Source organism: Odontesthes bonariensis, chromosome 1 (genome assembly GCF_027942865.1).
Source record: "Odontesthes bonariensis isolate fOdoBon6 chromosome 1, fOdoBon6.hap1, whole genome shotgun sequence".
In the NCBI taxonomy this organism is placed as follows: Eukaryota; Metazoa; Chordata; class Actinopteri; order Atheriniformes; family Atherinopsidae; genus Odontesthes; species Odontesthes bonariensis.
The window spans coordinates 20,037,323-20,053,056 of NC_134506.1; the positions used below are offsets into that span (position 1 = coordinate 20,037,323).

The 15,734-nt window shown below is 40.3% G+C and overlaps 1 protein-coding gene across 2 annotated transcripts in view; it reads left to right on the plus strand.

Moving 5' to 3' along the window:
• mettl15 (methyltransferase 15, mitochondrial 12S rRNA N4-cytidine) overlaps positions 1 to 7,207 on the plus strand; it is a 55,667-nt gene extending 48,460 nt beyond the window's left edge. For both annotated transcript variants that reach the window (XM_075455380.1, XM_075455459.1), the window contains 2 exons: positions 261 to 439; positions 5,455 to 7,207. In XM_075455380.1, the coding sequence (XP_075311495.1) occupies positions 261 to 439; positions 5,455 to 5,885 (610 nt within the window). In that variant the 3' untranslated portion in view covers positions 5,886 to 7,207. The remainder of the gene's footprint in view (positions 1 to 260; positions 440 to 5,454) is intronic.
• Positions 7,208 to 15,734: the final 8,527 nt, after the last annotated feature.

Below are 15,734 nucleotides of genomic sequence, written 5' to 3' on the forward strand. Positions count from 1 at the left end.
CACAATGCTTCTTGAGCATTTTCAAAAATATATCTAGTTTATCTTCCAGCGTCAGCAAAATCTGCAAAGCAACCAGACAACATAACCTCATTAAAAGCTGTTGCACAAGCTGCACTTTTTCTTCCCCTTGCCTCACAATCATTCTATTCAGAACTGTCAACCATAAAGGTTTTCAGCTCTGTCTCAGAGTTGTCAGGATTTGCCACTGTCAGCAAAGACATGACGTCAAGTGGCTTAATTGGGCTTCTCTTTGTGCGTAGGTACCCCGACATGCCCTGCGCTGCTGACGTTGTGAATACCTTAGATCAACAGGCTCTAGCATCCATCCTCTTCGCATATGGGGAAGAAAGACACTCCAGGAAAATAGCTTCAGCCATTGTGGAGGCACGCCGTGTCAACCCCATCACCCGGACACAGCAGCTGGCCAGTGTGGTTGCAGGTAGCTACATACTCCACTGATTAATTCCCCACAGCCTTCTGGAGGCTGCAAGGGGAAATAAAACACGAGTGGAGTTATTAAGGCTGTCTCCCAGTGGGACACGAGTCCCAGAAAATTACGCTGACTGTGATCTCAGTCATCATCCTCTGCTCTGCCTCCGTTTTTTTTTTGGTGCTTTTATTCCACACCTTCCTATGAGAGATAGAGATGAGGCAAAGACAGAGTTGGAGGTGGCTGGAACAGAATGTGGTTAATGCCCAGAGAACAGTATCTCACATGCAGCAGCCCGTCTCTCCCTCCACACTCCCTCTTTCCCCTCGTTTCTTTGCCGGCAAATAAAGACGTACACCTGACACAAATGCAAACACCCACACGCGCTCACAGAAGTGACACGCTCGAGCAGCAGGGGTTGGTTATTTGTCTCCAATGATTGTTGTTGTTTTTTTTTTGTTGTTATTTTTCCAAGTGTTTTTAGCCATATGACGCCAGATTTGAGATGCAAGATGTCGTTGCAACAGCGATTGAACAGAACAGCGAGTGCGTCAGTGTCACCCAGGGAGAACAGGTGTGAGTAAGAGCAGCTGTTTGATCTCCTTTGAAGAGAAAGCCGAGTTAACACTAGTGTTTATTTGCAATAGTCCAAGAGGTCTTGATTTGAGAAAGTTCCAGGGGGAGCTCTATGACCAATTGTGACAGTGACGCGTTCAGGAAAACAGTCTCAGGACTAATAATGAAGGCTTGTGCGTTCGCTTGTGGTACTGAGTAGTAGAAGAAAGATTTCGTGGTTTAATGTTTTTCTCATTCATCACAGCTGATGTTTGTTAAACACTGCACGGCTGCATATTATCTATTTAAATTGCTGCATATTTCTAGCTATAAACATATGAGCAGACAAGATGTTACATTTTATCCATATCAGCGTTTGTTGTGAGTTTAATTCAGTTGTTGAGGTACATACAAATTTAGCATGCAGTCCTATTCAGAAGCATGTCTTTGTGAATAACAGGGCTTTGTAAACAATGTGTACCCATGTAAACCATGTAAACATTGGCTGGGTTTCCATTGTCCAGTTTTATTTGCTTTTGAAAAAAGTATTGATGCGAAAAGATGAATGAAAATGGTCGAAATTGGAAAAAAAAAACTTCCCGCCAGATTGATCCCCGAAAATGATTGATATGCTAGCTTGAGGGGGTTGTTACCCGTTTCAAAGATGATTTGAAGCGCATCAGGAGTAATTTAAACAACTTAGTGAATCATATCTGACTGACAAAGGCTGAAATGATGTGACTCACCAGCTTGTTTCCAGTCGGAGCCGGCAAACAATACGTGAATAATCTTAACAGGCACACATGGAAAATTAAAAAAGGCAGAGTGAATTGTGTTGGATGAAGGACTACTTCGTTAAACAACATAGTGTAGAACATTCTTTTTTCCAGCCATTGAAATTCAGGGTTGGACTTTTAGCGTTTTATTTGTCTGCCCCACTGGTTTCCCAGTAACTGAGACAGTATTCAGTCAGAAGTCTGTGGATTGAGCGGCTAGATCCTGTTATCAGGGGTTCCCTCCAACATGAAAATCTAAGACCGACTTACGAGAATTTTTTATGCCAAAGCAACCCAAGGCATCAGTTTTGATTAAGCATGCCTTTACCCTCTGAAGCACAGTAGCCCATTGACTGTGAAACATGACCTGAGTTAAAAGCTGAACTTGTTCCGACACGAATGCTGCTTTACAGGGAAATTCTGGCGGCATAAAGAGCTGATGGTTTTTAGCAAGACATAAAAAACATCCAGTGTCTGAAAGTTGAATTTGTCTCTTCATTGCCCTCATAAGCAGTCTTTTCCTCACTGGTTCGCTGTCAGGTTCCGTCTGTTGGTTGAATAATGTCGCTTTAATGTTGCAACCACCAACATGGACAATCAGTGCGGCCCGCAGTGTACAGATTAAATGCTAACGGTGCAGAACAGTGCTGAATGGTGCCAGGTGCTTCAGGGAGTTCCGAATGATTTATCCCTGGTCCATACTGTACAGTCAAAAGTTTGGACACACTAACCCACTCATCTTGAATAAGTGGTCCAAACTTATAAGTGGTACTGTCCGTGTTACATTTTATATCAACTCCAAGCCTTTGTGTATCTTCAGTACTGTCACGTCTCGACTCAGGTTGAGATTGAGTTGATTGGTAAGGTTGTTGTGCAGCTGAGAATCCCATGTTGTAAGCACCAACCCATGTCCAGGAAGTGCTTATTGATCCAGGATGTAAGCATAGAACACAATTTGTGTTAACTCATTCAGAGGGATGGCGCTTAAGTTTGTACATGACTTTACGTCATTTAGACAACATTGTAAGCAAACGACCCTGGTGTGCTGTTGCAACAATCTAGCTCTCACATCTCCGGTTAAACTCCCAACCAATGCCAAAAAGCTACCAGCTCTTTCAGGTTCCAGCAGAACCCAATTCAAGTAGACTCAAATAAATTAGACTGGGCAACCTTACGGTTTGACACTGAGCATAAATTTGACAAATTTGTGGTGATCCCACTTTATTCTCATCAGTCCAGCAGGGTTTCTGTAATTCCCTGTGCTCAAACCAAGTTACATTGATAGTTTTCTGTTGAATTTATTTTGTTATGAACAATCTTCAGCCCAAAACACTGAACACACTCTCTGTCTTCTCTAAATAGCCTGTTGTTGCATACATTAGTTCATGCCTTTCTGGAGTGCGACAAAAACATGAAATGCAGCAACTTAAGAACAGACATAACACAGAGCAAGAGTAAATACAAAGCCATGATAGTTTTTTTTTTCTTTTCTCTACATCTGTGTTAAACAGTCTCAGTGTTGTGGTTCACTCCTAACTACCTGATTTCCCCTTTTATGTACACATCCTAATCTCTTCTTTTCTCTGCGGATCTGCCCGTAGGACCTTTGAAAGATGAATTAGAGACAGAGAGAGCACATGGCTTGGTGAGGCCAGACCAGGGCTGGTCCTTGCCGTGCAGGCATTGTATTGATTGCAGTGTGAGTCACACCTTGGGCTGTTTAGCGCAGGAGGAGAGAAATGCCACATCACTCACTTCTCTATTTCTTGCAGTTTCTCTTTGGGTCTCTATAAGTGCATTGTTCTTTTGGTCGTTTGTGTTTAGAGGTTATGAGTTGGTCGAGTCACACAAGTGCTGTGTTCTACCACTCCTAATACCTTCCTATGTATTGCACACGCAGTTTGTTGGCTCAAAAATTGGAGTCATTATTTCTTTTTTATAATGTCTTCTTTATAAAATAATGTCTTTTTTATAACTTTTAATAACTGCCCCCCCCGGCCAGTCAAGGCTGAGTGCATTAGGTTTAGAACGCACAGCACACACAATAATTTTTTAGTAGTATTGTGAGCGGGGTGACAAATGTCTTTACAGTATACTAAGGTTTAACTTGAATTTGACAGTGACACATAATTAGTGACACATAAGCCATAACAACACCTTCTCCACCCTCCATCTGCTCCGCACAGTGCCGCTGATGGACCTGCCGCTCAGTCCAACTGTAGCTCTTTCTCAACTCCTGATATTGGATTGTATGTTTTTCATAAAGCTGAATTTTTTTTCGTTAATTGCGAAACGGTGTATTTTCTCTCAATTTACTTTTATCAATCAGACTGTTATGTCTGATGTATTTCAGAATCAGAAAACGGTGTACGTATGAGTATTAAGTTAAAGGCAGCTGGATTTGTTTGATTCTTAAAAAATATTTAGTTCTCCTGACAGATGGAGATCCAGAGAATATTTAACCCCTGGTTTCCATATCAGTAAATCTCAAAATGGTTAATCAGGTTTTGATGTATGGTGTTTGGAAGCCAGGTCAATGGCCTAGGATCTTTGTTATGTTACTGAGGGGCCCTGCCCTGCTTTGGGGAGGGGGCGGGGATGTGTTTGGTCTGCAAAAATGTTTAAGTTGGTGGTACCACGAAATCATCCACTGGAATGACAGGAATTAGAAATACCTGAACAGATCATTCAACTTTAATGAGCTATTCAAAGAGACGCTCAGGGAAGAGTCATCCTACTTTGTTATAGTTTGTTACATTCATTGAAAACATCACAGCTGAAAATACAGACAATGATTAGCCTTATAATTATGATCACCCACCTAGAATTGATATGTCCTCCTAACTCCACCAAAATAGGCTCTGCTCGGGGCGTGGACAAAGAACATCTGAGGGTTCCCCGGAGTGTCTGGAAGAAGGACGTTAGCCGTGGATCCCTTGAATCTAGGATCTATGGCTAACGTCCCTTACTGCTATACCTTCATTTCAGCACCTTTCACTTCATACTTGACACATACACCATTTTATGGTTGACTGAAAAGCATCAGACTTAAATGTTTGATTAATTTCTCAAATGAGAGAATGGTTTTAACTCATTTCAAAGAAAAGCCACCACCCTTTTCTTCCTTTTTGCCATGTCAACTGCAGTCCTGCCAGGTAAGAGGGATGCTGTTGCCATATGTGATGTGACTGCTCAGCAACAATGTTTAGGTAGATGCAAAGTGTCAAAGTGACATCCATATTAATGCCAGGATGCGGGTTTTCTCAGCAGAACATTGTAACACATCCTCCCTTAAAATGGCTGCACTTTGAGTTTGAAATGTTGTTTGTTAAAGTTTAGTCAGCCTGAATGAGTGGGTGCAGCAGGGTTGCATCAGTGTGGCCTTGAGATGACAGCTTCAGGGAGAGGGACAGCAGTGAAAGGATTGGTTTAGGAGACTGTGGTAAGATCTGATTTGTTTCACAGACAAAGTGAGCTGAGACAACAGGGACAGTCTTCCTGAATGAGTCTTTTATCAGTCGAACGCTCAAGTATGAGATCAGACAAAACATTTATTTTAGCACTGCGTAGTATGTATGTTTTTTTCTCTTTCTGTGTGCCGTATTCAACCTTTTCATACTCTAAGACAAAATGTAGTGCATTACTTACAGGCAGCTTTTACAAGATCCACTCACTTCCATTTCCTGTTTCTAGGAGCATTTCCTGCTGCTGTCATCTATGCACGAAAAGACCGACTCCACCGACCTGCACATGTGGCCACTAAGACCTTCCAGGCTCTGCGCATCTTCGTGAATGATGAGCTGAATGAACTGCACGCAGGCCTGCGGGCTGCCCAGGATGCACTAAAAGCTGGAGGGCGTCTCTGCGTGATCACATTTCATTCGTTAGAGGACAGACTGGTCAAACGTTTCCTGCAGGGAGATGACTTGTCCAATCTGGACCAGTACCACTTCGGCCCAAAGAAGCAAGAGGGCAGAAAGAAAAAGCTGGAGGGCGAGAAAAGAGACGCGAAAAGTGTCCACTGGCTTCCTCTGAGAAGAAAAGTGATCACCCCTGAAAAAGATGATGTCAGAGAGAATCCTCGAGGGCGCTCCTCCAAACTCAGAGCGGCCCAACGACTTTAACTTGGCAATCTTAATTATGAGAGATGAAAAATTCAGTTTTATATTACCAGAAATATCTAATTGAAAACTGCCTCAGCAGAAACTCGGGGAGGGTTGTCCTTGGTGCTGAAATGAGGGACTCCTACTGGTTGGTTGGGGTACTTCACCGTGATGCTGCTCCACAGAAGAAAGAATAAATCCCGCAGCCATTTTAGGGATTAATGCCCGACAAACACAATGTCTCACAAAAGGAGCAGCAGTGTCGAAGAGTGTAAAGCAGGTAATGAAAACAATCAGTGTCATTTATAATATCCTGATCTAAATCTTACGATTTACGATGTCCACCTTGAATGAATTATTAAAAAATATTTTTGCTACATATATATTGTATTCAGCTTATTCAGCAGAAACTGTTCTTGAGTTTAGAGACTCTCTCTCTCTGTGGGTTCATGACGAGTATATCATATTTAAGCCATTTTAAAACTCTTTAACAGAAAACTTTCTGTTGTCCCTTTTCCAACCACTTTTATGGCATTTGACCAAACATTGTGCAAAGGGTTTATATTTCTATTTCATGGATTCAACCTGCTACATCTGTCCACAGTAACATCGTCAGTGAATACCATTGATCTTTTTTTTTTCTTTCGAAACTTTTCCTTCTTTTTCTGTTTGCAAGCGTTACCACTTTGTGGTTCACATCTTGAGGTAAATCCTCTGAATCCAGACTCGTAATACGTGTGCATCTTTGAGGGTTTTTGACTTGGTTACATGTTGAGCAGTGGCTTCCATGCGTCTCATTGTTGATAAGCTGATCAGTGCATTCACTCTTTTGGGCAATTCCACAAATTGCTGACGTGACAAAGTTTTCTCTCAAGTGGGTCTAAATTTGTATTTTTCAGCCTAACAATGTCCTCTTTCTCCTGAATCACTGCTATTTTGGACCCACATTGACAAGTCATATGAACAACTACCAAATACAAAAACAGGAGTTGTGAATTCAGACCCTTTTTTTTTTTTTGGTAACAGGCTGCATTTCAGTCAGCTCAATTACTTCTGGGCTTGTGAAAGTAAGAGGACGATGTAAAAATATTTCAGAGAATGTTAATGCAGTACTATTGCGAAACCTCTTGAATTAGACCCGACATGTCAATCACTCCCTGATCACTTAATGTCAAATACATTCACAAATACATTTCAAATCCAGAGTAAAAATGTCCAAATATTTATGGGCCCGAACATGTATGTATTTATTGTGTTTTCAAGTTCTGTTTGACAGCGCGTTACGTGGTTGCTGTTCAGCAGCTCAACATATGAAACTCAGGAATAAAAAATCCTTTCCTCATTGACGTCTGTATTTTCCCTGAACCCCCCTTGATGAGTAGCTCGAGTGCAACCTCTACTGCACCATATGAATCAGTAATGCCACTAAATACTGAATGACGCAAGTGTCAGAAGTGGTGCTGAATGAGCTGGGTGGTTGTTCTTGAGCTTTCTCTCACCCTCGACTGTAAGCAGATGAGATGTTTTGATCTTTACTATTTGACTTTGACTAATTGTAATTGCTCCATCAAGATTATTAACACCTTTTTTTACCCCCCCTTCTTTCTCAGTTTAGTGTTCTCTAAATATACCCTTCCTCGTTACCGTGGAAACTAAGTGGCGCAAGTAACACTCAAGTGGATCTAAAATTATATGGTGTTTTAATCTAATTTGAAATGATGCCACATTGTGAGTTTGTGCATCTGTGGATGTCAAACTTCTGTCCCTGCTCACAGAATTGTTGCTTCTCTTTCATTGCCACAGACTGTTCTCTGAATCACGCTGTTTGCCGTGCTACAGGAGGTGAACGTGTGCGGGAAAATGTTTCTCACGACTTCGTGCCTGACAGTGTCCACATAGATACAAAATAGAGAATCGTGGGGGAGGTGTACTTTTATAAACGTCATCATAATCCTCAAATAATTGCTATCTTCTGACATATCCTCGCCCCTTTAAAACAGCATGGAGTCACGTTTGTGTGTTTCGATCTAAAGCTTTTTCTGGCTTTTAAGTGAGCATTTACAGTTTAAGGGAGCATCATACTTACCACACGTTTTCTCTAGCGGCGGCACTAGTGAGATCAGACCGATGCCTTAATTGCAGATTTCATAGAAGCATTTCATATCCAAATGATCAAAACATTTGAAAAATATCTGGAGGTGTGGAGTTTGACAGAAGTGAGTCTGAAGGACATCTGCAGCTCACCCCTGAGCTCCGCTTGAGGCAAACAGCTCGTCATCACACAACTGAAAAAAGTCAGGAATAAAGACCAAAACACTCCTGTTTCTGCTCCGTAGCTTTTCATCTTTTTCTTTTTTTAATTCAACTGACCATAACTGACCAACTGACCAGGCCGAAATGTAACGCTTTTAATTACAGACATTTCAAACAGCACTTTAAAGCCCGTCACTAGTTTGATCTGTTTCAGAGTAATTGTACTCGTATTTCCTTCAATATTTACCACCCTCTTTCAGGAAAGGTTGGAACACTGTGTACTGTGTAAATATGTGACATTCAATTAGTTGTTCAAAGAAATCAAATGTTAAAAGCGGGACTATTTTTGCTATTTGATAAATACTGATTTTGTATTTCATGCCAGCGACATGATTCAACAAATTTGCGATGAGGCATGCTGGAGCACTGTGTAATGCTGAAAACAGTAACACACCTGTTGGAACATCTCCCAGCTTATGTGAAGCAAAGAGTCACCATTACTCCATTCAGAATGGGTTCATCAATATTCAGTTCTGTTTGTTTATGTAGCGCCGATGTACAGCAAACGTCATTGGAGGGAATTTAAAAGGTAAACAAGTTAAGCACAAGTCCAATTAGAAACAGCCAAATTCAATCGAATTCTACTCGTTGTTATAGTTCTATTTATAGCTTTATGTAAGAAAAAAAGAATTTGCCCGGATAGGGAATTTTGGAGTTAAGTAATAATATGAAAGCGGTATAAGAAAACAATTTAGGTAAAATAGATGACATTGTATAGATTGAAAAGCACCTGGGTATTATATCATCTCCAGTGCAAACAACAGAATTAAGAATGAAAAAAATCCAAATATCTGGACAAATGACTTTAAGCAAGCGACAAGGATGAGAAAATCATTGTAAACGTCTATAAAAAGATTTAGAATTGTTGCCACTTTTCTCTTGGGTTGAGGGTTGGTTGGGAGGGATTGTGGCATTTGTGTCCTTTAAACTAAAGGAGAGAGGGGCCATCCAGCTTGTTACCAGCTCACAGTTCAAAGTCAAAATCTTTGTAATAGTTTATTTAACATGAATTATTTGCACCTCTTGGAAGGAACCGTTGTTGGTGAACGATATATATACTGGCTTTGCAGTAACAGACTGTCATGAACACAATGCATTTTTGTGACTTGTGGAATAAAAATTACGACAAAGAACTCGTGGAAGTGTTGAGCAACTGAGATCCTGTATCGGGCAAGAATGGGCAATAGTCGGCCCTAAAGGAACTGAGGAACTTGATTGTTGTACTTTTAGGTTTGAGGGCTGCCTTTGATGCTGTCGATCACAACATTCTGCATCATTTACAGTCATGGGTGGTAATTAAGGATTCACTTCTTATGCTCATATTTCTTGAATAGAATCTTTTCTGCATAACCTCCTCAACAACTCAGCAAACGTGTGGCATACCCCAGAGCTCATTCTTTGTTCCCCTTCCATTCTCTATTTGCTACCTTTTGGCCAGCTTATTCAAGACAGATCAAGACATTTATGTGTAATATAATGTTTACACTGATGACTCTCAGCCATATATGCCAATAAAACCCAATGATATAAGCAGCTTTGCAAAAAAAAAATTTCATATTAAATCCTGGAATAAATATTTTATAAAAAATGATGGACACTTTTGTCTATTCTCCCTTTGACCACTATGATTTACAAAACTCAGGTATTAGTCGAGGCTCCCTCCATTGTCTCCACTTGTTTCAAAACACTGCACCTATACTCAATACCGGGACCAAAGGACATGAACGCATCTCCCTTGAGCTTGCCTCCCAGCACTGGCTCCCTGTTAAGACTTCAAATTGATATCAAAGTCGGCACCAAAGAATGTACCTCTGCACACTGATGAGACATATCTACTACCAGAGGAGGACAGATCACAACATCAAGAGGACACAATTAAAGCAATAGATGCACTTTAGGAGCAATTAACAAACCACACAAGAGCTGTAGAAGATTGCTTGGCAAGGGAGGTCTGGGGATCTCCGCTTAAGCTACTACACCCACGACCTGGTCCTGTAGAAGTGGCTGAAAATGAATGGAGATGAATGAAGTTTCCGATTGCTTGTTGGAGATAAAGAAGTGACGCAACTTAGCGGTAACAATGTTTTTATCAGTTTTTTATTGCTAGCGTTGAATTCAAAATGCAAAGCAAAGCAGTAGCCTATGTTTTATTTACTATTCAGGGAATGTCACATACTTTCAGAAACAGGGTTGTGAATAAGGGGGAACGTTACTGTTCTTTGTTGTGTTGTTGGTTCAAAGCTAAATATATAGAATTACTTCAAATGCATTTGAGTCACATATTGCAGTTTACACACCACAACTTTTATGAAACAGCTCATTTTGCCATATTACAAATTGCAGATTCAATTATCAACACGATACCGACCCCAAAAATATATGTTTTTATAAAATAGCCATTCCCATGAAATCAACACTTTTACCCTCAATACTTAAACTAAATTATTAAAGAAAAATGTATGCAAACGTATAAAGAAACAAACAACTTGAGTGTTAGTATTTTTAATCGTACTATGTTTCAGATGATGGACCTTACCTCATAGACAGGTGTTTGATATTGCATGAATTTCGTTGTATTTTCACCTAATAAAGATGATGAGACAAGAGATGGACTCGGCTATGAATTAAGTGTCACAAGTTTAAAAGAAAGAAAGAAAAGGAATCAGTGTTTTCTGCTTGATGCAACAGACAACGATTGAAGACAGGAACTTCACTGATTACAGATGACTGTTATCTATGACCGCAAATTCTCAATCACCATGGAAACAGTATGGTTCAGATAACTGGAAATATACTGCAGGTTGATGCTAATCCAGAAGACTTGGATCAATCCATAAAATGACTACTATGTACTACTAATAGCAGCTGTTGTAAAGCACAGGTGAACAAAAGTGTGTGTGATCTGTTTTACAGACCTATGGACACACCAAAATAAGTCTTTGTCTCATTTGTCTCAACAACTTTGGTGTTGTTAAATTGTTAGCATTTTATTTGTAGAGATTTGCGGTGCTAATGGATGTGGAGCAAGTTTGACTTCACCAAGCTGGTGGAAAAAAAAGGAAAAAAAGGAAAAAATAATGGTCAGTTCACTTGTCTTATGAGGTTTATTATTTATTATTTATAATAAATTAATAATAAGTTTATTATTCATTTGGTTACTTTTAAACAGGTTGTCTTTACATTTGTAACCCTTCCCATCCACATTTAAGGCATTTTATGCATGTGAAACGGTCTGCAAAAGGACAAAGACTGAACCAAGGAGATTTTTTTTCTTCTAAACTTCCAGAAAAAAAATTTTGCTACCTAAGGACATCACCAAGTGACCCCAATGCATGATGCCAGCCAGTTTAACGTGCCTCTAACAAAGACTGAGAAGCTGCCCACTCCATCTTTTCTCTAACCCATCAGCTGACCAATCACCGCAAACTGAAGACAAGAGGCTCATGTGAAAGTAAGTGAAACGGTCACAAAACAAAAAACTTTTCATCCACTAAGATGAACACAAAATCACAGCATGATTTTCAAAGATGTATTCCAGTCGTACATCTAGTTAGTCTATCCAACGCGTTGTGTACGTTTGGCCAAAGAGGACTCGGCAGTCGATAGTACTGAAAAAAGGTATTTTTATAATGCAAAAAGGCTATAACAATGTTGGTTTTTCTGTTCAATTCACTTTCATTTATATAGCGTCATCTCAAGGCACTAAAATAGCATTTCAAATTCAAGTAATTTTAAAACATCAGTGGTATGTTTGCTGAAGGGAGCCGATCTCGAGTTGTTTGTGAACCCCCTCCAACACTGGACTTTCTTGGCTCTTTGAATTTAATTTGGTAATAGTTTTGTCTGTCATGGAATGAAGTGGTCTGAATGTTTTTGTTTCACGTTCTGCTGTGATAACGGGTTGAAAGATCAACCTCAAAGACCTGGGGCTAAAGCATAAAACTGTGTACATATGCAATCACCATGAAACTGAACACGCATCCACAAAGCTTTCCAGTCCCATTTTAGCCACAGATGGATGTGGACACTCTCCTAACTTGCTATTTGCATATCAAGAAATCATTTGGATCACAACTAAATGTGCATGATAATGAAAGCAGCAATGAAAAGTAAGTGCATTTTCAGTGAATATACTGAGACACTCAACAGTGAAGTGGGGTAAAGGAAATCAGTTTTCTTTTGTGATCTCACTTTGGTTATCAGGAACACAACAAAACTTGCTGAATTTTGGAAAAAGTGACATGAAGAATGACTGCATGCAGAGAAAAAACCCAACAACAAATGGTTGGATCATAAACCATTGGTCAAACAGCTCATTCATCATAACGGGGCTCCGACTTGTTTTCATCAACAGTCCTCCTGTTATAACGGATATAAGGATACAGGTTATCATGACAATCTTATGCCAGAAGATCAGAATTACCAGTTTATTTTGTTGTTTCTTTGTGTGTTTTAGGTGTCAAGGTGTGAAGGAGGTCTACCTCAGCCAATATGCACGATGCAGGTTATTTATAGCGCCCACAATAACTATTAATAGGAATATCTTGTGAAAACTGAGGATGAAAAACAAGATCAGAAAATGAGAAACGCTCACACTGAGCATGCTCGGTGAAACTGTCCATTTTGTTTTGTGTTAACTCGTGTGGCCTCTTTCTTCTGTCCCCACCTCATGTCAGGGTTACATTGTTATGAAAACATGTGTATGTATGGGCTGAACTAAGAATGAGTATGTCACCATTCAAACTCCCTTTATAAATACCAGAATATGTGTTGGAAAATGTGTTTTTTTGTGCATATGTATAGTTTATACAGCTGGTCCCTTGAGATTGTTGGATAGAGGAGTTGAGGTAAATGCTTGTGGATGGATGAAAAACTTTTTTGATTGCTGTGAGAGCAATTAAACAATATTGCATAAAAAAAGGAACTACTAATAGTCCAAACTGTGGTTTGACTCTTGTTTGTCCTAAAAAAATTGTTTTAAAAAAAGACAAAGCAGAGGAAATCTGCCAATCAAATAAAAAGTATGAATCAGAATTTGACTTGAGGCTGAGTCAGTTCAGCCTTAACTGTAGTAGGAATAAAATATTAGTCATAATAAAACTGAGTGTGTAAACGGGCACTTTTACATGAGGATTTTAGAAGAGCAGGTTGGACCACATGCTAACACTCAGAGCACACTCGGGTTTTAAACAGACACCTTGAACCATTTTATGACATTCAAAAGACTATTCAAGAAAACAACTGTAAGATTTACACAAATGCTTCATTTAAATCTGTCGGAAACAAAAACACAACTGCAGCCAAAAGGTCTCAGTCTCAGCCACATCTAATACTATCTTGCCACAACCAACAAATAGTCAATATCCGTAATTATTGTTGTTTGTGTGATATACATTGATTGTACTAGATTATAAAATAACCTAATAACTACTTATTTACTAGACAAAATTATGGCGAGAAGATGAGGAATAAGGTAATCGAGGGAAATTGTATGATGGCTTTAAGATAAAATTAGCACTGGTGCTGAAAATAATAAAATAAGTCAATAAGAAGCCAGGAATAGAGAGCATCTGCTGGCTGCTTCTAGCCTGGCGACGCCATCCTACGTACTTCCGCCCAAAGATTTTGGCTCCGCACATAGTCTGGCCAAATCCCCCTACCTCGGTTCGCTCAGTGTTTTGCCAATCAGCAAACAGTTGCGAGTGGTGACGCAGAACTCACGCGCGGACTCCATTGTAGTCCATGTAATTGTAGTTCAACCGCAGCGGAAATAAACATGGCGACGGAAGAACGCTAGAAGCTATCCATGAAGTTGTCTCAACCCTGGAGATCATTACACAATTAAAACGAGAGCAAGAGGAGAATGCCTTGTCAATTTTGTTAGTGGCAAGGATGTCGTAGCTCTCCTTCCAACTGGCTTTGGGAAATGTTTGATTTATCAAATGGTACCGGTATAATGAAAGCGGATGTGGGAAGCGTGATTCGCGAGCTAGAGCCTCGCGAGAGTAAGCATGAACCTCGGCGCATAACCTACGTCCTTTCTAAACATTATTGATTGGTTAAGGGAACTCCAATGAATTTAAATTGCTGAGTAAGGTCCCACCCTCCATGGAAACGGATTCCTCTTGGGTTTTTCCAGATTGTTTGACGGAGTCAACAGTCGGCTTTCGCCCAGGCTTGGCTGCTTCTGTGGTACATTCAAAGATTTCATGACATCATAAATAAATAATGTTTTGATTGGATGATTAAATATAATTTTTGATGCTTTACAGATAAAGCAATTTACTCTAGAAGAGACCAGACTGAGCCCTTAAAGGGAAGTTTGTTTTTTTTAAACCTGGACCTTATTTCTGGCATAAAATACATTCATCTGCTCGCCGATAACAGTTAGGTGAAAGTCGGCGTCCTTCGGACGATATTTAGATCACTCGAGATCCGCGTATATCCATATAACGGGAGAGAACGGGGCATAGACAATACAGCCTCTAAATAAGGCATTATCTGTCTTTATTTCACCAATACTTTAAGACGAATGAATGAACGTACTATTGCACTGTTAGTTCACAGCTACCATGTTGTTGTTATTGGTTCTATCAGGGGGCTTATCAGGGGCTTTCTACACACGCATCAACTTGGAATACGTCATCGCCGCGCGCCGCTGCAGCACAGCTTATTAGCCCCCATAACCCCCCTCCCCGAAAAATTCTTTGAAAATTCGAATTGAGAAATCTGAAAAAGATAACTAAAGCAGATGCAAAATGACACGAGACAAGAAAAAAAATACAACTGCAAGGAAAAAATGTCTCATGAGCTGAAGGATGAGGTGTTTCAACATCTGCCACCGCCAAAATGAATGACTATGCACTACCTCTGGATATTCATCCTCCCCTGACTGGAGCTTTTTGTTGTTTCTGTCTGAGAGAAGTGAGCCAGGCGCTGTGACCATTAACTCTCACTGTGAGGGGAGAGACATGCGTCAGCCGGTGGCTCCCCCTCTGACAGACTGAAGAATGTATGAGTTTCACAGCGTTACAGAACAGAAAGCTCCTTCTGTCCACATTTTCACTCCCTCCTTCCCACTCTGGCCTCCTGCCCATCTCTTCGGCGCCGCCTGCTATATAAAGACGTCTCCCTGCACAACACAGAGGTCAGAGCGATTTGAATAATTTTTGTGATTGACGCCGGGCCTGAAGGTCTTTAGGGGAAACAGATTCCACTGTGAAAGAAAGACCGCCATGTTGGATAATGGTGCGTGATCAAAGCTAGGCGCTGCCATCTACGCTTTGCAGACTTTCGATTTGAAACTTTGTTCAAGACGTTAAAGTATAATTATGATATCGTTGCAGTCCTCGCTTTGGAGTTGGCCAAAATGCATCATGTTTGAGCAAACAAAAATAAATGGAGGATGCTGAGTGCATTTAGGGCTGATGACAGCTTCCTGGTTACGTTTCATCCATTACTGGGGCACCACTCGCCGCGTTAGGTGTTGTACAACTGATGGAGACACACCATTATTTAACTGCCAGTTTTTGCACCTGAATATTTACCTCTGGTTCC